This window comes from Phalacrocorax carbo, chromosome 17, assembly GCF_963921805.1.
Source record: "Phalacrocorax carbo chromosome 17, bPhaCar2.1, whole genome shotgun sequence".
Classification (NCBI taxonomy): domain Eukaryota; kingdom Metazoa; phylum Chordata; class Aves; order Suliformes; family Phalacrocoracidae; genus Phalacrocorax; species Phalacrocorax carbo.
In genome coordinates, this window is record NC_087529.1 from 1,045,044 (window position 1) to 1,070,125 (window position 25,082).

General features: G+C 52.6%; 1 protein-coding gene across 1 annotated transcript in view; it reads left to right on the forward strand.

Moving 5' to 3' along the window:
• Nucleotides 1–25,082, forward strand: part of LRRC75A (leucine rich repeat containing 75A) — a 91,398-nt gene that overhangs the window by 28,204 nt on the left and 38,112 nt on the right. Inside the window, exon 2 of the mRNA XM_064467771.1 lies at nt 7,045–7,173. Within this exon, the coding sequence (XP_064323841.1) occupies nt 7,045–7,173 (129 nt within the window). The remainder of the gene's footprint in view (nt 1–7,044; nt 7,174–25,082) is intronic.

The following is a 25,082-nucleotide window of genomic DNA, read 5'->3' on the forward strand; positions in this document are numbered from 1 at the left end:
ATCTCCTGTCCTTACTCCCTAGTCTTGCCTGGCAAAGCAAGACACTAGCTGGTGTGCTCAGCAGTTAGGCACAGTTTGGTAAGACAGGCTCAGGGCAGCAGCTCAGGTTTTGGGGAGCTGCCGAACGTCAGGGTTGGCAGCTGCTGCCCTGGTGCTTTTTGATCCACTTGCGGTCTTTGGGTTGTTTTCAGTCACTCTGCGTTCCTGACTTTCTCTGCTTGTTTTGTGTCGTCAATCCCAAATCCTGCTTGAGTTGGGCGTTCGCGCCGGCTGCCTCTCGGGGGTCAGGATTCAGGGCTGCTCGGGGACGCAGGGACGTTCCTCTCCTCCTGCCGTGCGTGTGCAAACCTTCCCAAACCGTCTCAGCAAGGTGCAGGGCTTTGGGTGCACACTGGAAAAACACCCCTCCAGCCTCCACCAAGAAAGCCGTGGTCCTGCCTGGCTCATAAAGACCATCCTTTTAAACCCCTATACCCTACTTATGGAAAATTGCACTTGCTATCCAGGTAAAGATCCCCTGGGAAAAGGGAATGTGCTGAAAAAACCCCCAAGTGACTCGAGCCAGATGCTGGGCGTTTTCTCCGAAGCTAGAGATCTGTGATACGCTGCTGACAGCGTGAACTGGTGTTAAGTTATTAAATTGCAGATGAGCTCATCACTTGGCCTCGAACAAGTTTCAGCTTTGAGTGTCTTTAAAATATTACATGTGGTGGAAAAGAGACAATGCTGGTGTGGCAGAGAGATTTAGGGAGCAGCTGAGAAAGACATCAGTGCATAAAAAATGTGTACCAGGAGGGAATACTTCATGTGAAAAATGCAGGCTGTCCCAGGCAAGAGAAGGAGAAATTCTCCGATTTATTGGTTCTACATTTTAATTTTAACGTAAGAGATAATTATCGGACTTTTGAGATGCTTAAAGGGAAGCGGCAAAATGCTAAGCCCAGTTTGATCCCCAAATATCCCAGCTGTGAGCTGTGTGGGCAGGATTAGTTCTACCAAGCCCCAAAACCAGCTCCTTCACTAGTGCATGGTGTTTGCCAGCAGTGCCATATGACCATGGGCCAAATCCAGGTTTTACTTGGTGTTTTCTTAATCCTAATGTTGAGCTCTACCAGACTAGAAAGGTAACATCCACAGTGCTCTTAGGAGAGGCGTTTCTCTCCCTGAAAGAGTGGGAGTTTGCTTTGAGGATCTTCCTGCCCTACATTATCTGCACGATTTCTGTCTCTCCCTTTTTTATCTCTTGCAAAGGAGCCTGAGCTCCTGAACCCACCCGGTTCTGTGCGGTCGCCCGCGGGTCCATGCGGTGCCGAAAAACAGGAGGAGGAAGGAGGTCTTGAACAAAGGAATGAGTTTTCCCAGCCTAATTAAACCCAACCAGGCTGGAGCAGCCTTGGTGGGCTGGCCTGGCTGTCACAGTGCTGCTCCTGGGGAGCACAGCACACGCATTCGTCTTAGCTCTAGATCTCAATGCTGAGATTAATTTTTTTTTTTTAAGTGCCGACTGGGCAGAAGCTGTGGGATAGATCCTAATTGGGTTCAGCCTCTTTATTTTTCAAACTCGGTGTGTTTGCTGTCAGTGGGTGCGTTGGCTGGTTGGGTTTTGTGGCCGTTTGGATTTGTTGTTTTGGGGCTTTTTTGGTGCTCCCAGCAAGGGAGAGCTGCCCTACACGTGTGGTTATTTTAACCGCCTTGGCTCTTTTTTACCAAATGGCATGCAGTCAATGCGTCGGCAAAGCCAGTGTTAACTCAGTGCTGTGGCGATGCCCCTAAAAATAGCAAGGAAACCAGTATGCTGAAGGCTTGCCACCTTGTTTGTGGCATGAGCTGTAATTGCACCCTCTGACTGCTACAGCCAGTGTCTGAGATGGAATCGACTTTTTTTAAGTGAAGATGATCATTTTCAGCCTGTCTGAAGTCACCAAGCATCAGCACGTACAAATGATGTGCCTTCCCACGTGGTTCATTGGGACTGGAGCATCTCTGAGCTCAGGACAGGCTCCAATCTATTGCAGGGCGCCCAGGTGTTATTGCCTTGGATTTGCTGTATTAAAACACCGGGGGCAGGAGAAAGGGAGCTTTTTAATGTAAATTATTGACAAATTGCGTGTGTGGCTGTCAGTAGTGAGCTGCAGACTGTGACCCTGGAGCTGCCGAGCTCAGGGACATCAGCTGAGGGACAGTTGTCTTGGGGCTTTTAATGCACCCCGGAGCTGAATGAATTGCAAAGTGTTGCCAGGATTTAGGGGACAGTCCCCACCCTCAGCCACAGGTTTTTGTCCCCGTCTGTGCCCTGGGTCTGACAGGGATCATGAATTCCTGACAGCTGAAGCTCATGGATTGTATTTATGTTTTTCTGCCTGGTGTTTATCCATGTGTACTTGTACAAAGGGAGGTTACTCAGGCCTGTGATTATCTTTTTTCCTTTTTTAAAAACTTTTAGACCACGTACAGCTGCTTTCTTACCGCTGTGTTGATTGTCTGATTTCCTACAACAGCAGCTATATCCAACCCTCCGGCACTTCTACTTGATGGGTAAAACCTGCATTTATTCTGCAAGGCTGGGAGCTGCGGTGCCTTGGCTGTAGCGCAGGTTTGAGATGGATTCTGTTCTCACATCTGCAGGGCTCAACATCTCACTGAGCTGCTCTGCTCAGCTCTGGGAGGGAGATAATGCCTCTGTGTGATGCCTTCCTTTTAAATGCATCACTTCTAAATGTAAGGACATGTGGTTGTGGATGATAAGTGCAGTTTGCCTTCGTGAGATGCTCTGATGTCCTCACGTGACAAATTCCACAGAACTGCAAACTGTTCACAGAATCCCAGACTGGTGGGGGCTGGCAGGGACCCCTGGAGCTCACCCCATCCCAGCCCCTGCTGGAGCAGGCACCCCCAGAGCAGGGGCACAGGGCCGCGTCCAGGCGGGGGGTGAATGTCTCCAGGGAAGGGACCCCACAGCCTCTCTGGGCAGCCTGTGCCCCTGCTCTGGCACCCGCACAGGGAAGGGGTTTGTCCTCATGTTCAGGGGGAGCTTCCCGTGTTCCAGCTTGTGCCCGTGGCCCCTTGGCCTGGCGTTGGGCACCGCTGAAAAGAGCCCGGCCCCATCCCCCTGACACCCACCCTTCAGATATTGATAAGCACTGATGAGACCCCCCTCAGCCTTCTCTTCTCCAGGCTGAACAAGCCCAGGTCTCTCAGCCTTTCCTCACCAGGGAGATGCTCCAGCCCCTGATCCCCTTGGCAGCTCTGCGCTGGCCTTGCTCCAGCAGTTCCCTGCCCTTCTTGACCTGGGGGGCCCAGAACTGGCCGCAGCCCCCCAGATGTGGCCTCACTGGGGCAGAGCAGAGGGGGAGGAGAACCCCCTCGCCCTGCTGGCCACACTCCTTTCCATGCACCCCAGGGCACCGCTGGCCCCCTTGGCCCCAAGGGCCCGGTGCTGGCTCAGGGTCACCTCGCTGCCCCCCAGCACCCCCAGGACCCTCTCAGCAGAGCCGCTCTCCAGCAGGTCCCCCCCAGCCTGTGCTGGTGCGGGGGGCTGTTCCCCCCCAGGGGCAGGACCTGGCACTTGGTCGTGTTGAATTCCCCGAGGCTCCCCCGGGCCCAGCTCTCCAGCCTGCCCAGCCCTCGCTGGGTGCCAGCACAGCCTTCGGGTGTATCGGCCACCCCTCCCCGCTCGGCATCGTCAGGGAACTGGCTGAGGGGAGGCTCTGTGCCTTCGCCCAAGGGCATTGACAAACATGTTGACCAGGGCTGGACCCAGCACAGGCCCCTGGGGAACACCACTAGTGACAGGCCTCCAGCCAGGCTCTGCCCTGTTGATCACAACCCTCTGGGCTCTGCTGTTCAGCCAGTTCTCAGCCCACCTCACTGTCCTCTCATCTAACCCACACTCCCTAAGCTTGTCTATGAGGGTGTTGTGGGAGACAGTGTGAAAAGCCTTGCTGAGCAGAGGTGAACAACATGCACTGCTCTCCCTTCATCTCCCCAGCCAGTCACGCCATCACAGAAGGCTGTCAGGTTGGTCAAACACGATCTCGCCTTGGTGAATCCATGCTGACAACTTCTGATAACCTTCTTTTCCTCTACATGCCTGGAGACGACCTCCAGACTGAACTGCTCCATCACCTTTCCAGGGATGGAGGTGAGGCTGACTGGCCTGCTGCTCTGGTTGGCCTGGCTTATTCCCCCGTTGGATGTGATGGCATTAGCATTGCCACTTTGTCCCCTGCGCCCCCGAGTCCTTCAGCTTAAAGCCCACCTCACCAGGTTGGCCAGCCTGCTGCCAAAGATTCCCTCGCCCCTTCTAGACAGGTGGAGTCCATCCCTCCTAACAGGCTGTGGTTCCTGGGGAATGTCCTGTTGTCATAAAAGCCAAAACCCTCGCGATGGCACCAGCCGCGTAGCCAAGAGTTGATTTGCATTATTCATCTGTTATCGGCTGCCCATTTTTCTCCAACGGGTAAAACAGAGGAGGAGAAGACTTGGGCACCAATATTTTTCACTTGCTCCCCCAGGGCTTTATAATCTTCCTTGGTCCTGCCCAGGTTCTGGCTTATAGCATCATTTGTGCCCGCATGGAAGAGTAGCAGTGTCTTGGATCTTGGCTCCTGGAAGGGAGCAAACCTCTCATGACTCCCTGCCAGGTCAGCAGACGGGCACCTCGGTGCCTTTTACCAGAGTCACCCGCTACGAGCCCTCGTCTCTGCTCTTTACGATATCCACCCCGCGCTGCTGTACAGTTGCACCTTGCAGACCTCGCTCCCGAGTGTCTGTCTGCAGCCACTAAAGCTTCACATCTGTTGTTGGTAGTGGTGCTGGGGGTAGAGACGGAATAATTCAATATTCAATAAATAACAAGTTATTAGTCGAAGCTATAAATAAAAAGAGAATCTGGAAGGGCTGCTTTTTGCAAGATGATGGTGAGTAAGATTGTCTCAGCCCTGTGCTGTGTGCCTGACACTTCCATTCTCTTTTTTTTTTTTGAGTCACTTAGCCAGGCTGAGACTCCCATGTGGCCAAATAGCACCATCCTATTACTGGCAGCTTATAAATAACTTTTATGTCTCACTTTCCCCAGCTCCACATGACAGCACCCCCTGCCCTTCGGGTCCCCTCCTATATTTCATCCCTGTAGCTGGTTTGTTTTCCCTAAGAAGAGGACCAGAGCACCAAATGCTTTCCCCTTTATGCATGTTTCTTGTATTGCTTGCTTGCTTCGCTGGAAACTTCCATCTCATTTTCAGCTTCAAATTCTTTGTAGGTGTGGGCCAGTTTGGGTTGGTGGCACCACAATTAATCCCTGGGAACACTGCCACTGGTGGGCAGCCGGCCTTTTCACCCCCAGTGATACATGTGTTTTCATGAAATTCATTAAATTCTTTATGCCAGATGCTGCTAGCTGTGTGGGAGGAGGACTTGGCATTGGATGCGGCTGCGGACAAGTCTCTGAGTGTGGCTGTTCTTGGGGGTCAGAAGGCGTTTTCCTCAGTGCTAGTGGAGATACAGATACGAGGAATTAGTCAATGCCTGTTTTTTAGTGGATAGTTGAAATGATTCCTCATTTCTGCTGTGTTTTGGTTTGAGAAGCAGTAGACACTCAGAGCTGGACCAGCCCACCAGCTTACAAACCCAGCGGCCGTTGCCAGCGAGGGCTTGAAGGACCAGAGGTCGTGGCTTCCTACCCAGGTGTTTGCACTGACGCAATGCTGGCGGTCAGTTCTTCCTTACCAAGGTACATCTCCATACTCAGCGCTGGCTGTCAGGCGACCGCTTCCACGTTGTTTTGGCAATGTAGGGGCTCTACCTTGCCAAAATGCATGGCAGGGTGGCAGGTGGGTCTCAGCGTGGGTAGGTTGCTGCCCACCGGGTCTTGCAGGGGTCATCTGGAAAGTAAATGCCTTGGGGTCACTGTGGTGGCATCTCTGCTATGGGAAGGTGGATGCATCACCCAAAGGAGAGATGAGTTTCCTGAAATGCAGTAGGGCCCACGGGTCTTCACTGTGCTAAATCCCATCCATACCGAGTAGAGGAGGCTGCTCTGGGCGTCACTCTTAAAAAGCGAAAGCATCTTAGTTCCTGTCAAAAATAAAAAGCAGAAGGCAGATGGCTTGCTCAAGCTCACGCAGTAAGGCAGGCCTGGAAAATGAGCCCAGCTCTCCTGGAGCTCCAGTGCTGGACGAGACCTGTGAGACGTGTCTTGACGGACCCGCTCTGCGGGGTGGCTGGCGGACCTTGCTGCGACGTGCTCATCTGAGAGAAGTGCTGTCCTGTCCCCTGATCTGCTGCTGCTCAGGAACAAAACATAGTGCAGATAAAATATTTGAAGTAAAAGGAGTACACTATAAATAAACCCTTCCCCTCCTTGTCCCTGTGCACTAACATATTCAGTACAATGATGAGTGTTCTGGCAAAATTCCTCAAATGATTATGTCTAAGGATTGAAAATCTTAAAAAATAGTCTTGGAGGGGACCTCAGGAGGTCTGATCCATCCCTAGGGCAGGATCAGCTCAATCTAAATTGTTTCTGACACATCCTTGTCCGTTCTCCAATGGCAGAGCCTCCACCCCTTCCCCAGCAATCTAGTCTAGCACTTTGCTCTTCCCAACCCCCCTCAGTTTATCCTCCTGTTTCCCTTGCTGCAATTCTAGGCTCGTTCCTTCCTCCCGAGGCACAGCAGACCCAGAGCACATCTATGCTGTATTTATTTTCCAGTTCCAGTTTCATGCTGATCAACTGTCATGTTCGCTGGAGTAATTTGTGATTCTACCTTGTTGCGAGCGTACTGTTCGCTCAGTGGATTGATGGCCTGTGAGAGGCACGAGGGGCCTAATCCTGCACCCCTGATGCCTCTTTGCAGAGCAGATAAAGCGCAGGAGTGCAGCTTTCCCCAGGGTGACACACTCGTGTGTCCCTTCCTGGTGGGGGGGTTTGCTTTTTTCTTGGCTTCTTCGTGGGGACCACCAACGTGGGCTAATTTTGAGATCCGTGCTAGCGTTGGCTCTTGTAGCACATCTCATATTGCTCCTTTAACCTGTTTTCTGCAGGATTTGGGAATGGAGTCAACCTCTCTGGACGATGTCCTCTATCGATATGCCAGCTTTCGAAACCTGGTGGATCCAATCACTCATGACTTGATCATCAGCCTTGCCAGATACATCCACTGCCCCAAACCGGTAGGTACCGTGGTCTCATCACATCTCCGTAACTGTGCTGACTTGGGAAACCGGTCTGCTGGGAGCATGGAGCTTACCTCTGAGTTCCAGGGAAAAAGCCAGCTGGTTGCTGCTGTGCTTGTGTGTCTCGGGACAGAGAGGGCCTGCTCCGAAATGGTGGTTCGATCGCGCAGCATCGGGCTCTCCAGCTGACCAAGTGCTGTTCACCTCGTGTTAGTACTTTGGCTGTTAGTGCTTTGTTTTGCAAATTATTTCTGCTTTCTGCCACTTTTTCTTTCCGTGTTAAAGCCCTTACCCCACCAGGAACACTTCATGCCTTGCAAGAATAACAGACTGTTCCTCGCCCTCGTGTGATGTTTATCCTGACCCCAAATAACGAGAGAGTCCTTGGCTGTGCCTTCAAGGCCAGGTTCCCAAAAAAGCACAGCCTCCACGGGCTGCTGTTTGGGCTCGGACATGAGCAGGTTTCTCTGTGAGCGCCGCCCCAGGCAGATGTGGGCTTTTAAAACTCTCAGCCCCGTTTGGTCACTGGCAGCTCTAGCAGCATAAGAGCTGAAAACCCCAGGCCGGCTCCCTTCCCTGCCACGGTAAATGTGACTTTGCGTGGTGGCCACTGGCTGTTTGGATAATTAAGGTTTCTCTCCTCAGGCCTTCTTTTAAATAAGCAGCATTGCTGGAGTCTGATCTGCAGCCCTCCTGCAGCCCTCCTGGAGCGCAGCACCACCGATGTCCCAGCCACGTCTTGGGGGGACAGCTGTCCCCTTGGAGATCACACAGTGAACCCAGATATTTTTCACGTGTTCCCGGAAGGGGTGTGTGTATCTCCCAGCAGGTCCCAGCGAGCTTTTCAGGCCTCTGAATTTCTGCCAAGAGCCCACTCGTTGCGCGCTGTGTCCTTGGATTTTGTTGGGGAGGGGGTGGTTTGTTCGTTTGTCCCTGCTGGAGGCAGCAGACTCGGAGCTAGCTCATCTGTTCTGATCTCTGCTGCTGAACTGCGCGGTGTTTGCCTATCTCATCCCGCCTTTTGGTTTGCAGGTGGCATTTTTAATCTCTTCTTAGGAAGGGACCGTCCATAGGTATGTCGTGCCTGGTGCGATAGGGCAGGGCCGAGCTGGGACCTGGAGGCTGTGCTTACTGCTAGCAATGGCTCTTTAATTTCCTGTAAGAGTGTACGAAGGGGTAGAGTCATTCAATGCTGTTTCTTGTGGATGTTTTACTTAACAATAGTCTCCACTGCTATTTAAAACCGAGGGAAATTACTTTTTTGAAATATTTAAGCATTTCTTTAATTTTGCTAAGGAAACGCTGCGGTGATGCTCAGGGTGTGTTGCCTGGGCTACAGTGTGAAACTGGCTCTGGATGTGCTTCATAAAACTCTTTACACTCAGCAAACCATGTTGGGAAGAGTGGAGCGTGCGTAGCAGCAGGCAGACATGGCTCGGGGACATCAGGGGCTCAAGTGGCCATCTCTAGATTGAGGATGGATGTCCCGTGTCCTACAGCGTGAGCTCAAGATACAGGCGCATCCCTGTGCTGTGTAGCCAAACCCCTGCAAGGACACCAATATATTCCTTTCCCTTTTCTTACGGAGAATAAGATCCTTCTCTCCTTCCCCATGGGTCAATGAGATGGGAAACTGGAGAAACCTATTTTGACGGGCGTGTTTCCAGGCAGAGAGGCCCCGTTCCCCTGCTGAGGTTACCCTTTTCCAAAGCATCGTGACTAAGCTGGTTTCTCCTCCACGTTTGGCCCTGGGAGACTATCGGTGAGCCGCGGCCAAGTGTGCGCTCTGCGCTCCTCGTAAAAATAACCCGAGGCCGCTGATGCAACGGCGAGCTGCTCTGCTGCCGAATACCTGCTTTCACATGTCTCCCTGCGTGTTTCTTTTGGCACTAAACGCTGTGAAGAAGTTAGTGCCAGTGTAAGCACAGAAATGCAGACTCCTAATACTGGATCGTGGGCTTCTAGCAAACTGTGATGGTAAAACATGCAATAGCAAACCCAAATAAATCCAGCCCGTGCGTCACTGAGGCTGCTCTTCTGCGTGAGATGTTGCTCGTTGGATGCACTTGGTCCTCTCCCCGTCCTCTGCACAGCTCAGGGTTTGCACCACGCCGTGCAGTTGCTTTGGTGCTGGAGCAAGGACGGCTCCTCTGGGCCTGTGGTCCCTTACGAGGCTGCTGCGGCGAATGCTGGCAGGTGGCAAGTGTTCACGTGGGAGCGGCGACAGCTGTATTAGTACAGCAAAGAAAATATCACCATATTCTGCTGTGCATCAAGACGCTCCATCAGGGATCATCAAGGGCTTGCAGACAGTTGCTAAGCCCTGCAGCATCCCTGGGAGATTGATGGGTGTTGCCTTGGAGAGGAGAGCAGGGACTGCGCAGGAGACAAGTCCAGCAGCAGCAGGACTGTGCTGCAGCTCCTGGTCCGTGACAGCCTTGCTTGGGCTTTAGGTGCCACCAGCTGTGCTTTGAACTCTCTTTTTTTCGGCAGCTCAGGGTGCTGGGTGAAAAGTAATTTAATCCCAGTGTTTGGTTGTGGTTTTCTGAGACACTGATTTTCTCTATGTCCCCCAAAACCTGCATGCCTTAGTCACCTGGGTTATTTTCCAGCATCCGGACCTCTTTCCCTCCCTGCAGTTTCTTTGGCAGAGTCTGGGCAGCAGCGTACAAGAGCAGGGGAAAGCTCAGTGCCAGGAGTGCTGCAGAAGTTCTGGCTTGCGCTCTGCCTGCTGAAGGTATGCCCTTGCATCCCGTGGCACGAATACACAGGAATGTGTAGGTTGAGGCAGCTGTGAACTTGCCCAGATCCATATGGAGGTGGGACAGATGGGGCTGAAGAATGGGGCTGACCTGGACCCTGGTCCCTGTTAACCTGTCCAGGGTTATGGGGTCTTGCTTTCCTCCTCCCTCCCGGAGAGCGCACTTCTCTGGCTTTCTGTATGTTGCTTTTTCACTCAGCCTCTATTTATACCACCCATAGCTTAAAGGTGACCCCTTGGTCTCTCCTCTGAGCTAAAATAAAAGTTGAATCATTTTTCCAAGTTCTGGGTAAACACGTCCTGGTCTGTATGGCCAGAAAAAAGTTGGCCTGGGCTCTCCAACGTGGCCGTGGCTCAGCACAGTTCAGTGGATGCTTATTCCAGCGAGTAAATTCAAACCAGCAGCAAGGCAAGAAATGTGGCTTGTGCTGGAGGAGCCTGGAGTGCTTCAAATGAGCCCGAGTGTGGGAATCATTCGGGTGAGCTTTCGTATGGGCGTCAGGGTATGTCGTGCAAAGGCTGGACTGCGTCTCCAGACCCCGCTGGGATCCCAGCCTTCCCCAGGCGCTTGTGTTCAGGTGATTTTGCTAAAGGAGCCAAGTGAAAACTCTTTTCCAGACCACTTGGAAGGCAGGGTTTGGCTTCAGCCCCGTCCCTCGTTACGATCCTGTAATGTTGTTCAACTGAAAGCGGGTGTCTCGAGTACCCCTTCCTCGAGGGGCCGGGGTGCGCCGGCAGCACGGCCGCGTCGTGCCTCCAGCAGCGCCGATGGAGCCGTGCGGCTGGGCAGGTTGCTGTCTGGGGGGACGCTTTCCGATCGAGTAAAAGCTGCTGTTGCACGTGGCCGTTGTGTTGGGTGGTGCCCGTAGATGTTGCGCTCCGTATTTATCGCCTTGTGCAGCTACTGTAAACCTGGGGTGTTTATTGTGCCTTAGAAGAGGCAGGTTTGCTCTTCAGGAAACGCTCGAACAAATTGTGCGGCAGTGCTTTTCCAATGGGGTGTTTGTGTAAGATCAAAGACATTTGAACAAGTGTTTTCTTCCCCATAGCCATGACCCTGGGGCAGTGTTTTATCCTCCTGCCTCTCTCCAACCCCAGCGCCCGCGGGAGGGGGCCAGGCGAGTTCCTCGGGAAGCGGCTCAGCCCCAGGCACAGACCGCAGCCGCCCCTTTCCAAACCGCAGGGCCGGGGTAAGGAGGCAGTGGGTGCTGCTGGTGCTCTCGGCCTCCGGGGTGATGTCTGTCTGTCCCCATGAACAGGGAGAGTGGACAGAACGCTTTGGGGTGGCGCAGGACAGAGCTGCCCTGATGCCCTGTATCTTTCCTGCAGCCGCTCAGGTTTCTGCTGGGAGTTTTTCCAGGCAAAGGAGCTGAAAACACAAATGCGTAAGGAGCAAAGGGCCCCCGTGAAAAATTCGCAGGTCCTGTTGCCAGCAGGAATATCTGGCCATAAACTATTGGAAAATTAAACCAGTTTATTTTTCCACAGACCAAAGCCACATGTATGGATGACTGATGACCGTGATAGGGAGTGAGTCAGGCTTTCCGCGGGTTTGAGGACTTGAATATGGGATAAGCGCTGAGCAATGCTGAGAGAAGAAAGTTAAGCCTTGGGCAAAGGCTGCTTTTTTCCTTTGTGACCTTGGGGTGTTTGATTGCACCAGCTCTTACTGGCCTGGGGATGTAACTTGGAAGTTCCTCCAGCCCCTGAAGGCTGCCCAGAATAAATCCAAAACGACATTTTGGCTTTGCTGATCCCCCATCCTGCTGCTTTCTGTGGAGGAAGGCTTTTCTGCTGGCCAGTGGCCAGGGAAGGGCTGGGAGAACAGCTCACCAAATCCCCATCCCAAAGGTCCAGCTTTGCCTGCCGGTGCCGGGATGTCTTATGCTGCAGCTCCACAGAGCAGGCAGGTGAAAGGCGAAATCCCGGCTCCGTGTCGGGTGCTAGATACGGGCAAACATCTCAGTGTGGAAGCTGTGTGCAACAGATAACGTGGTCCTCAGCTTCCTCGCCAAAATTCGTAGTGTTTCAAGGTACCTGGTGACAGCAGTGTGTTAGGGAGGGCGTTTAAAAACTCTTCTAATAAATTTGTGTAGCCGGAGAAGCGACGTGCTGGGACTGGGAGCGAAATGGATTTTGCCCGTGTAGCTCTGGACAGAGAGAAGATCTGTTTTCTTATTTGCTTCTAAATCATTTGAGGAATATATGCTTAGGCTCGTGCCTGCCTCAGCTGTCTTCCTGCATGAGCTCTAAATTGATCAGGTTTGCAGTATGGGTTTGATTAAATGAATTGTCACCCATGAAAACAAGAAAGTATAGAAAGAAAAAGTGGTTATTGTGACCTGGATTAAATAATCTATTCCTAAGCATTCTTCAGCCCCGTGGTATAAGGATTTACCTTAGAGATGATGTTGGGTATTTTTATGCCTTGCATTTTTAAAATGTGTTATTTCTGATGGAGCTGCATTGAAGCTAAAATGGGTGGTTTTGCTCTTATTTACTGTCTTGTGTGCTGTGACAAGTGGCTAAAATTGTATTAATAAACTCGGTTTATACAGGACAAATATGATCAGGATACCGTGACCACCAGCTTGATGCCTTTATCCCCAAACCAAGCACATAATGCAGCTCCTCCACCATGCATGTTATTATTTGATCTTGAATTCAAATTACCATTCCACGTTTCTGACATCACACTCATTTTTACAGTAGTACGAGCTGACGTTGTAGGTATGAAGTGATGGCACATTGAGGGATACTCGGGCACAGCCTGTCAGGTGAGCTCGTCAGCCTCGATGACTTTCTTACCTTTCCCTTTTGCTATTAGATGTGCAACAAAAATGCATCTCCCACATCTTCTTGCAAAGCTCTCGGGTTCCGGATGCAAAGTGCTATGAGATTGCTAAGTATTATTTGTTCTTTGCTGTAAGAAACAGCATAAAAGGAAGCTGATTTATGAATGAAAACCCTCTAAACCCCCAAATACCTGATATAAAAGCAAAGGGGGTGATGGAGATTCGCCTAAGTCAAGTGCGTTCTGTATTAATGCCTTCTTTTTTTCTTCCCAGTCTTGCTCCAAGTGTGAAGATCACTCTTTATGGGTATTTTAGACATCTGCAATACATAAAATATCCTGCAGTATGAAAGGGGCTGCAAAGTTCAGACCCCGCTAAAGCCAGCTCTGGTTCTTTCCTAACTTAATGTGTCATGCCCTCTGCTCATCTTTGCTTTGCAAAGAGAAAGATGTTTGCTAAAGCTCCTAAAGCTGAGCAGAGTGCCTTGGAAACAGGGGAAAATTGCACTTTGCAGGTCTTTTTTGAAATATTAAGGCTAAAAGGGAATAACGGTGAGGTCTAGATGGGCTGTGATGGTCCCACTACCTGCAAATAATTGGTTTTGTATGTGAAATGGGATTGCAGGGGAGAGGGGAAGAGCCCTGCCTCAGCCGCCTTGCCCAAACCCCGTGTGGCGCAAGGAAGCCCCTGCTGTCCTTGTCCCTCGGAGGAAGGGGGGGCTGCCTGGCGACTTTGCCCCCCGGCACCCAGCCCGTTTGCGTGTGGGGACGTCGGGCAGTTAATCGCAGCCCGATCTGTGGCGCTGCTTTGCTGGGCTCTGTTTTTCGTTTTAAAAAAATACACCTCGCCAGCGTCAGCGGGGGAGCGGCAGGATGCAACCCTTTATCTAAGCACACTTCATGGTGTAGGAACACAGGGAGAGGGTTCCTGTCCTTTAAAAAAAAGCACACTAAAATGTCACATAGAACAACTGTATTTCAAGGAATAACAGCTTATAAAAGATGCCAGATCTATTCCCCCACGGCACCGGTGTCACGGCTGCAGGGTGAACTGGCCTCCATTTGTGCAAGACACTATTTTTTTGTTAGGGGTGCGCGTGGGGTTTGTCTGCCCTTAACCTCTGGGCTGCTGCTTTGTCCCCGCTCTGAGACAGCGTGTGGTGGGGTAACCCCATTTCTGGCTAGCGAGTATCTCCCTTGGATGCCTGGGCTAATTTGTGACAATTACAGCCTATTTATGAAAATCAAGTACCTCTTTACAGACTTTTACACCAGTTATGTCTCTGAGGGAAATGCAGCTTGTGACGGGAGTTGAGCCTGTTTGGTGCGGAAGGGGCAGGTGTGGGGGGACAGCCTGGGGAAGCCCACCGGGCACACCCTGTTATCAGTGACATAAAAAGTCCCCTTGGATTAAAAAGTATTGAGCTTTTTATGGGATTGAGCTAAGGCATGGCAGCGTGTGCAACTTTTACTGCAGAGTGGAGAGACAAAGAAGTCTTTCTCGCGTTCCCAGCTACCTAACTGATACCATGTGGGGGCCAATGAATAGAGGATCTGTGATTTGAAAGTCTCTGAAAAGCTGCAGCACAATTTGGGATGAAAGAGGCTGTATAAACACAAATGGTTATTGGATGAGCTGACTGAGGCTTTGTAAAACAGAAAAAAAAAAAAAAAAAAGTCCAGTGTGGCCAGGGTGACTTTTTATCAAACTTTTATCTTTTTATCTCTTTCGGATTTCTTAAACCCAAAATGTCAACGCTAGCTGGCAGAGTTGCCAGGCCCCTCGCTCAGTTCCCATAATAATAAGGCGACCTTTCCTAACCACTGCGTAACCATCTGCAAACCCCCCGAAATGCCGCAGGGTGGATTTTGTTGGCTTGGAGATGCCAACAAAAAGCCTCCGAAATGTCAGGTGCCACACGAGCCGGCGAGCGGCGTGCGAAGCTCCCCCTCTTCGGCCAAGCAGCTGAGAGCATCTTGGGTGGCGCCAGTTGTCGGTGACGGGCACCATCATGCGGGTCGGAGCTGGAGCAGAAGGTGAAAATAAGAACCAGGGGCAGGAAAAGATATTTCATGGTGGCCCCATCTTTTCTCAAGAGGCGGCAGTTGCCAAGCTCCCCAGGTAAGCCTCAGAGCTGAATCCAAAGCTGGAGAGGAGGGAGAAGGGGGCAGGTCAGCGCAAGTATTTTAATGCCAAAAAGAGAAGGAAAATGGTCTGTGGGTGCAATCCCCTGGATCAGTTATTTCTTCCCCGCCTCCTTCTTTTGCTTCCCAATTTCTTCACCTCTAGAGAAAAAACCCCGCAGGAGATGACAGAAGCCCCCACTGGCTCTGCTCTTGACTCTCCCCTTGACGCTCCATGGATGGCCAGAGAAGAGGCTCCTCTCACCTTGCTTCTTGGTGGCCTCCCCTTCGTGGTGGGCGAGAAAAAGAGCCATAAGCGGCACCGTGCTGTTGGTCACGATGAGCAAGGCGCGCTTCTAGTGTTGGTGAAGTCTCTGGAGAAGGCTCTAATATCTGTATTGTGGCAGCACCTGGGCTCGGCAGCTCTGCCTTGGCATAAAAGAAGAAACTAGATCTTTAAATGAGGTGTTTGGGGACTTCAGATTTTCCTCTGGAAAAAATTCCTTCCTTGCCCCACGCTTGCCCATCTACGCCATCTCCTGTGGTGAAGCCAGATCTTACCTGCCTCTTCCTTGGAGCCTCACGTCGCGTGGGATTCAGCTGCCGCCTGCGTGCTCTGCCTCTCCGCCTGCTGACTGATACCAGCTTCCCAGGGGGGTTGTCAGAGGCAGCATTTTTTAGTCTCTGAATGAAAATGCCCTGAAACATCAGAAAAGTCAGCCCATTAATATACGGGAAGGGTTTGCTGCTCAGCCCCGTCCATGTGAGAGAGCATAATGAAGGCAAATTAATGTAAAGAGCATCTGACCCAAGTCCTGGTCTCTCACTCAGTGCGTTGCTCCCCTCCAAAAAAAGTCACCTAAGCAGCACGTTTCAGAGCCCCACGCACGCAGTCCACGCCACAAAACCAGTGTGGGTCAAGCAGGCTTTGACCTTGTCCCTTGCTCCCAGAGAATCACAAAATGGGGAGTATTGCTAGGAAAAACTGTGACGAAGAAGGGCGAACCGCTGAAGCTGAGCGTCTTTCACAAGAGCTGTCGAGGTGTTTCCCTGGTTAAATTTAAATAATTCCTAAGGACGCTTCTGGCGCAGCTCTGGCTTGCAGGAGTCGTGCGTCGTTGCTCAGAAGTACCAGCGCAAAGGCAGGTTCTGGGACGTCTGTGCTTCACCTGCAGCCTCTCCGGCAACGGTGAGTGAGCGTCCCCAAGGGAAACGATGGATGAAGGAACAGGTACTTCATTAAACACTAACTACATATTTTATTGATGTTTTCTGATGGTAATTGACGTTTGAGTTCAGCTCATTTAGCTTTTAATCAGAATATAATTTACCACAAAGGAAGGAAGCATACTGATTTCCTGCATCCTTGCGGGAGCATTATTTATTTACCTCGAGCCCTGAAGAGCGCGTGGCGGGGACCTCTCGCATGGAACGGCTGGAAGGGAGAGCTGGGTGGCTTGGGCACTTAGATGGGGGTTTTAGTATCTGTTTGCAGCCTAGCTCACAGGTGCGTGAATACTAAGCAAGCACATGGTCTGCTGGCGATGTGCATTTGCAGAAATTAATGGTTTAATAAAGAAAGTTTGAGGTTTTTAATAGGGAGGGGTTTCCTCTCTGTTGACGGGCCCCTGCTGAAGGCTGAGGAGCTGCCCAGCCACAGATTATGGCCACATCTGACTTGCTGCAGGCAGAAAAGTCCCGCTGGGGCAGCTCTATGGCCCCTGGGGGGTTTGGATGTGCCAGGTCCCGGAGGTGCTTTCACCAGCCAAGCAGAGATGTATTGGTGAGCAGCACGGCAGATTTGGGGTGGGTCAGGACCCCGTGGGGTGCTGATGAGGTGAGAGGAGCCCCTCCGTCTGGTTCACCCTATGAGCACACCGTGCCCTCCTTGCCCTGGGAGTCCCCGGGTGATTGCCCCCCGCAGAGGGCAGGCAGCTGCGCTCTCTCTGTTGGGCAAGAAGTAATAAATAAATGCAAAGAGCCAAGGGCTTGCAGACAGGGAAGCTGCCAGCAGGATTTTCAGCGATTGCTCTTCATAGATGACGGGGACTGTGATTTCTGACCGGAGTCCAGCCAGCTATTATCTCGCAGTTTGGGTATCTGGGGATTTCAGTAAGAGCTTTATCCCACACTTTCCATCTTCAAAGAGTTTTGCAATCATTAGGTAATTTGCTAATCGTCCCGATTTCTCTGCCACTTTCCCTTTTCTCCTTTCCGTCCAGCTTTCCAGGAAAGCCCCAGTACAGCCCTTGTGCCTGCATTCGTAGTTTCGCATCCGCTTGGAGCACTCGAGGTGACCCCGCTCCCTCGAGCCTCGCTGCGTCCCGGAGCTGTTGCTGCGAGAGATTGGATGGAGCGCGGCCACTTCTCTACGCTGCCGCGTCGTTACTGTGATCTTACCTTTTTTCTTAAAGAAAAAAAAAGAAAATTCCCAGTTCCCTTGTGCCTCCGAGGGCCCCACAGTGGTTAATGAGCTGAAGGCCGAGCGTTGCCCTGAGAGTTATGCCCTTGCCCTGGGATTCACGCTGCTGTGCCCGCCTGCTGCGGGGAGCAACAGGGACTGGTACAAGGGGGTCGCTGCCGCCCCTTCCCAGGCTCTTGTGCACGTCACGAGGCTCCCAGGGGTTGTGGCGAGGGGCAGGGAGCTCCCACGGAGTGACATAAATATTTGCAGTGGTATCCTGGGGACACTCCTGTTCTCCTCCAGCAGCAGGGACGGGCTGGACTGGGGTTTGCTTCCCGTGGGATCCGGTGCGGTGCAGCTGAGGCACAGGCTCCGCAGGAGACTTGTTGGGCTGGGAAAATCTCTACGTGCTGTCCTCCATCTGGGACATAAATAACCAAATACTCTACTTCTGGTTTAACCCTGGGGTGAGAGGGGTACAAAGAACGGCGAGCGGTTCCTGCATTTAGCAGCAAAGGCAGGTGCTGGGCTCCGACCCGCGGTTCCCGATGGGATGACCCCTGCAGAATGATGCCTCCTGCAGAGATCGTGGCTGGGGCAGGGTCTGGCTGGAGAGCTGCGTTTGCTCGAGGCAGGATGGCGGGAGGTATTGCGAGCGCCGTGCAAAGCTCTGTGCACCCATCGCTCTCCGGCATCCATCTCCATTCTGTGTTCATCACCCCCAAGCAGGGTCTGGGAGTCTGAAAAGCCACTATTTGCTTTTAGGTCCACACCCCCCCCCACCAGAGATGCAGTGCTTGCCACAGCCTGGGGTCACACAGGTGAGCAGAGACATCAGGTCTGTAGGTAACGGACGATGCTGTTCGCCAAAACACAGGGAGCTTTGCCTGCAAACCGCATTTGGACCGTGGCAGTGAGTGAGCAGCTGAACCCCCCTGGGGAGGAGCTGCCCAGGGGCTCCATGTTCCCCAAGGCTCCAAAATCCATCCTCCCTGTCTCTGAGTGTAGGAGGATGGCGATTGCCGTCACCCACCGCATATGCTGACTTCAGTAGACGTTAGAGATCGGCACCTGCGACCCTTCTTCCCGTTCGCAGTGCGGTCAGTGCGGCGCCTTGGGCGTCCTTCTGTCTTTGCTGTTCTATACCAGCTACAGCGATTAACTCGTGAGTTGGTTGTTTGCTGAGGTATTTCCAGGGTAACAAATGGCTCTTCTGGATTTGTAGCTGCTTGCTGTGTTTTATAGTAACTCCCGGTGTCTGTCAGGATACAGACGCGTTGGTCATTAGAAGGACGGTCCAGTGACCCGTGCAGCAATGAACGCTGGCATCTCAATGGCCTTCCCAGCAGTGACTTCGTTTGTAGCACTGAAGTGTGTCCGGTGTATTGGGATGAGGATCTTACTGTGTGTATCGGGAGCACGTGTTGGAGTGGTGATGCTCAGAAGCATCCTCCACAGTCACAGCTTTGCCGTGCACATCTCAGCAGAGGATGCAGTCAGCGGCGCTGGGCGTCGCGGCATGGGCAGTGCCACCAGTGGGTGCCAGGCAGCACGCAGATCCCCTGCCGTTCCTCACGGCGTTTTGGCTGCTGCTCGTTTATCCTCTGCTGTGGAAGCTAAGCTCGGTACCCTCCAGTAGCTCTCACAAAAGATTTTTATATTCTTTTTTGTAATTTCCCTTTATCTTTCATGCTCCCCTCAGGGCCATCTATCACCTCGAATTTTATTGCCTTCTTTAATTGCTTCTCTGAAGTCCAAGTGTAATATTACTCCAGGATCCTTTTGAATAACTTCCTGAGTTGCTGCAATCCCATTCATCTTGTACTTCTGGCTCTCTTGATAAGCCCTATTGTACACTGCTTTTCATTTTGGTGTGTCAACACTGAATCAAATGCATTGTACTTTGGCCTTTCGTCAAAGCAGATGATGAGCGCTTCTTATAGCAGTAGCTGGGTATCAAAATTGGTCTCTATTTCTTGTTCTTTGTTTCTACAAATCTCCTCTTTCAATGTTCTGCTACTGCTGCAGCTCTGCCAGCTCCGAATTTGGGCTAGTTCAAGGCAGGGTTTAATTGCCAGGGTCCGTGACACTCTGTGGTCATCCAAGGTGAGCACTCGGTACTGGGTTGGGATGCCCAGCGTGCCCAGTGTAGAAGTCCTCAGCCATGGGTTTCCCAGGTTTGGCAGTGGCTTTGTGGTGTCAGGCCAGTCCAGAGCTGGACTGGTCTCGCTGGTTTTTGTCAGTACAAAAGTAAGAACAGGATAAAATCCTTTACTGAGAGCAAAAGAATCAACCTTGGTGGTGCTCAGTCCCTTGCTGGTCATCTTACGGAGGTTAACGTCCACCCCCATCTCTCCAGCCAGCAGGTGATGGCGAGACGTGGTGATCTCGTGCCTCTGTGGTTTGGGCTGGGCCGGGGACAGGGTTGCCCCATTGACAGATCTGCCTGGAAGCAGGGGATTGGGGTTTTTTGAACCATGAAGTTAACGCGTGCGCCGTGCTCGATGGCTGAGTGTTTGGTTAATTTGATCAAAGCCAGTCGCTCCTTTTGGACCTCAGAGTTAACGGGACCTTGCGAAGACCGACTGCGATGAGCACGGCGAGGAGCGATGGGTCAGGCAGTCGCCCTCAGCCGAGCGCGTGGTTGTCCCTGCGGGCGCCTCCTCCCCACAAGTCCTCAGGTTGAGGCCACTTTTGCACCAGCTGCCAACTTTCTCCCCTATGGAGTTTTACGCGGCTCTTGGCCAGGACTCCGCAAAATGTGAGTTTAGCTGTGCTTGCTGCCAGAGCAGGTGCTGTCTGCCCTGGCACGGAGTACCTGCCATCTGCGAAGGGACACCTTCAGCCGCTGCTTCTGCCAGCGTCAGGCTTCCCCAGCAAGGTGGTGAAGGCCCGAAGCGCTGCTTCAGCGCCGTGCGCCCAGCGCGGGGCGTGCAGCTCATCGTGGCCCCAGCTTCAGTTCGTCTTACGCAGCAGCATTTTCAGCTTGGGGGCATGTTGTGCAGTAGCTGGGGCCGTCACTCCTGTTTCTGCATGCCTGGCCTGATCGCTGCAGGCCTGGGCACAAGGCCTGGCATTGTACCGGCTGGTTTGGTTGCTGGGTTTGGGTTTTGCCAGGTAACGGGATGAGTTTTCTGATCAGCAGCGCGGATGAGAAGTCGTTCCTCTTCTCATTCCTTGCAGGACCTCAAAAACGCTCCTCCCTGTACGAAGGGCTGCTGCTGGATGGGAAGTTTTACTTTCTGATAAGCATTTATCGAAGTGTAGTTTATTGCTTGATAGAAGACTGGTCCTTTGCCTCCTCAAAAAAAAACCCCATCTTTTTCTTTGCCTTTTATTCACACGGCTTTAGATGCCTGCTTTTACCTCTGCCTTTCTTTAAGTGGGAATTTTTGATGGTAAAGCCCATCCTAGCACCCCAGAAGGAACAGAGTGAGGCTTCCGATATGAACAACGTTCCTTTTCCAAAGAGCATCTGGACCTGTGTTTGGTGGGTTTGCGCTGCATTTCAGTGCAACTTCTATGTCTATTCATTTCTATTTCTGTGTGTCTTTTAACATACTCTCAGTAGAATTTCCCACAAATCACTTCCTAATATTTGCGATTTTTATATGAAAACACCCCTTCGTCAGGTGATTTTAAATAAGATATAGTACCTTACTTGATGTTAGGCTTTGACCCTCTATAAGACCTGTTGAGTTCCTGCGGCCCCGCGGTGGCCGCTGTAAAGCACAGCGTCGCAGAGCAGAAATGAGTGGTTTGTCTGAGGTGGAGACGGGCCTCTCCGGGCAGAGGCGTCCCAGAGAGGCAGCTCGGTGTCACTTGGCAGCTCGGTGCGTCCTGCGGGCTGCTCCCAGGCCCGTGACCCGGGTCCTGCACCCCACGGACCCGGCTCCGCCGCCGAGCGCGCTTCCGCAGCGGGGAATCGGGAGCTGGTTTGTTGTTGTCTTTTCAAGCCTCCTGCTGCTCTGTGGATGGCTGGGGAGGGAACGTACGCAGACCTTGGGAAGGACTCGGCAGCAGGCTCGCTGCTGGAGCTGTGCTGACAGAGGGGTCACCGAGCCCAAATCCGAATTTCCCATGCCAAAAAAATGCATTTTTTCTGCAAGAAGCCGGATGCTTCTTCTCATAGAAGAGACCTTCATTCTCTTCCAGGACCAGCTGGGCTTTTCTTGGCCATTTCATAACGTGAATTAGTTCTGGGGCACGTCGTCCCCTTACAAAAGCCATTGGAGCATCTCTGCTGCCAGCGAGTGCTTGGCCCTGACCTTGAGCGGGGGAGGCACGGGCGGTGTTTGGCCCCGTGGCTGCGTACCTGGGGAAACTCAGGAGAGATCGAGTGGATTTGGCCCAGTCGCAGTGAACCCTGCTGGGAGCAACCTCATTCTTATTAAAATGGCCTTTATTAAGTTTGTTCCATTTCTCCTCTAGTTTTGAATTAAAATGGTCTTGATTTATTTTCAAAAGAATTTCTGCATGGGGCTCTTGGGTGGTCAGATGGACCCACTTAAAGCCCTATTGTCACTTTATCTGGATTTTGTTTTCTTCTGTGCGGACAAGATATGTCACTTAGATCCACCGAATCTGCTTGCCTGTGGGCATCGTCTGCCTCATCACTCATTCCCCACACGCTGGGATCTCTTCCCAGAGGAATCTGAAATGATGGAGAGGGAACTGCAGTATCCTTACGGTGATATTTTAAGGAGACCTCCCCGGAGAGCTTTTCCCTACAGCCCAGCGGGGATTTTTCCCCATGCATTTTCATGCCTCGCCCAAGGAACTCAGTGACCCACCAGCCATTCAGCAAGAGGGGTTTGTTGCTGGCGGGGATCCTCCCCGGCACACCTGGACGGGGTCGTAGGTAGCAGCAACCACGGAGGCTCCTGCGGTGGGGTGATCTCTCACTAACTGAGCGCTCGCTGCCGCCTGGGCAGAGGGGAACGGCGGATTTAAAGCCTTTCCTACCTCCTCAGCTCCCAGCCATGTGGGGCGAGGACAGTTTGCTGGAGAAGACTCCATTAGGGCCTCAAAAGGGAAGTCTGGCGGTGGCTTGCTGGGGCCGGGCTGGCTGCAGCGCAGATGTCTGCGCGCAGCCGTAGGCTGCAGTTTAGCCCCGTGCTTTGAAAGCAAGGGGGGGAGGGAAAAGAAAGAAGAAAGAAAAAAAGGAAACCAGAAAGCCATTAGATGACTTCAGCTCCGCGTGACTACATCAAAAGGGAAGGCGTCGTAAATTCAGTTGCTGTTAAACCCTGGGGCCCTGGCGCCGGGGAGCAGGATGCCGTGCTGGTGCCAGCAGCCAGGGAAAGCCCTCTGCGGGGCCGCGGGGGCGGCTGCAGGTTTTGGGTGGGCAGAGCTTTTTCCCGGCTGCCGCGTTGGCCTGGGTTGGGTCCAGCCTCTGTGCTGGGGGTCGCTTACTAATTGCCTGCAGTGTGTCCCCGCGCCTTCTCTCGCCGCCTCCCTAGGAGGAGCTTGGAGGTCCCTGCGGCCCATCAGCTTTGGCGCGTGTTAGGGATCTCCTGGTGCGGTGAAAGCTTCGCACACGCGGACGTTTCACGGTGCCGAGATAACCCTTCCTCTCGTTCTGTTGTCATCCTTTCCAAACCCCAAAGTTTATCCCTCCACCAGCGTGGGTTACTGTGGACTCGTCCTTTGCTTAATGCCGATTTGTAGAAACTGATTTGATGCGTGTCAAAACTGTTGAGGATGGTCTGTCCTAGGGCTTCCTAGAGCATCTCTCACTATTTTATGTCTTTGTTTTCCTGCGTAATAACTCTGTCTGCCATTGTGAACATAGGGGGTTTTTTTCTCTCAACTGTTTTCTTTTTTTTTCTTGTCTATTAGACTAAACTATTATCCTGCTGTCCTAGCTAATCACCCAAGACAAATAAAACAATGAGGAGGCTTTAGAAATAAATCTATCATTCTCTGTATTTCCTGGGTATGAAATAGGTCGTGTTTTAAGGGCCACCATCCGCTGAACTGTATGGAAAGCAAACATCTTGGCTGAGGGGGAAATATTTCGTATGCTCGTGCTGGAATGGCGCTTCCAGGGCGAGGGCAGTTTCCCCGGCCTGTGGCTGCAGTGGTTTGTGCACGGACAGAGCTGTCTGTGCTCCGAAGCGGCAACTGCAAATCCTGCAGCATCCGGAAAGGAGTGATGCAAGTTTGAAAAGTTTTTTTTTTTAAAAAAAAACAAACAGGAAGAGGGGGAGGAATTTAAATTTTAATTATGTCAAAACCATAGTTTTGGAAGGCCAATTGGGGACTTTTTGCATGTTAAGATTTGCAGTACAGCACCTTTTTTTTTTTTCCCCCAGAGGCTTGATTGCAAGTGACAGAAACATGGGACTGTGTAATAATGTAGAGCAAAAACCTGTCGCTTCCTCCGACCTGAGACAATGGCTAATTGTTCTAATTTAGGTCGATCCCCGGCGGTGCTGCAGCAGGAATGCTTTACCAGGGCTCTTTAATCATTAATGTTGGCCTATTTTACACAATGTCTGGCCCTGGTGCAACCCCCCCAGGGCTCTGCACTCTGCTGGGGATCCTGCTGCTGGGGGAGGAGCAGGTGATTCATTTCTTAATGAAAACAAATTAATTTGCAATAACGTCTTTATCACAAGGCTTTCTTGTGCTTTGTGTCCTTCTCTGAGCAATCTGGCTGCTTCTTCAGGAGCAGCCCTGATTTCGGGTTGTGCGTGCAACTCTTCCCTCCTTGCGTTGCCCAGGCGGTGTTGCCGCACGGCGATGCGAGGGGGGCAGGCAGTGGCGCGTGGTTATAGTTATTTGTCCCCAGCAAAAACACGGTCCTGTTCATCCCATGTTTGCTTTCCCATGGCGTCATCCCTCTGCTTCCAGCTCCCGCCCCCCCTCCACGGGCGGAGCGGCGACGGACGCGTCCGAGGTTTGCGTGCTGGCGGTTGAAGGTGGCGTGGAGATGCTGGGAGGTACCGCACCGCCGCGCCGCGCCTCTCGGTGCACGGTGCTGAGAGAGGCTCAACAGCTTGTCCTGCGCCACCGGCGGGACCATCAGTGAGGGTAAAACGTGTCCCCCTGCAGAAACCAGGCCAGGTTCAGCTGGGCGCGACGGGGGTGAGCCTGGCTCCTAGTCTCTACCTGCGCTCCTTTACCCCTGGGGTTTAACCGATTCCCATTTCAAGCACTGTTGCTCCATCCCTTCAGCCAGAGCCCTCCTCGCAGGGCTGGAGCCAGGGTCAGGAGCCTGGTGGTCCCCGTCTGCCACGGGGATGGACGGGGCTCGGCTGCTGCCTCTCCCCCTCGTTTTCCAGTAGAACAAGACCTGTCCTGTTGGTGCAGGGCTGGTTGGGGACCACGGTGGAGCGTGTGCCGTGAGTCCCACTCCCAGCTGAAATCCGTTGTGGGGTTGTAATCCCACGAGTGTCCGGGCTCCTCCCAGCGGCGAGCAGCCGCTGCCGTCTCCAGAGGGCCGGCGGCAGGCGAGGAAGGAGGAGAGACGACAGGGAAAGGGGCCCTTTGCATGGAAGAGTCTCTGCTCGCAGCTCTCCCCTCATCCCCCCTCTGTCCTGCGCTCAGCATCGCGTCTGATGGCCAGGAGCTGCGCTGGGTCTCTGCCAGCTCGGACAGGACGTGGTCGAGTAGGAGCCAAGACGTTGCCCGAAACCCGCTTCCCCGAGCGGGTGCTCGCACCACCTGCGCTTGCTCTTCGCCGGCTCTGCGGCTGCCCGTGAGTCCTGCTGAGAGCTGGGACGCTGCCTAAACCTGCTCTGTGAGGCACATCTGGAAACTTCCCAGCTGAGCAGCCAAGAGAAGTTAGAAGGGAAGGGGGTGCCCACGTGCTTTCT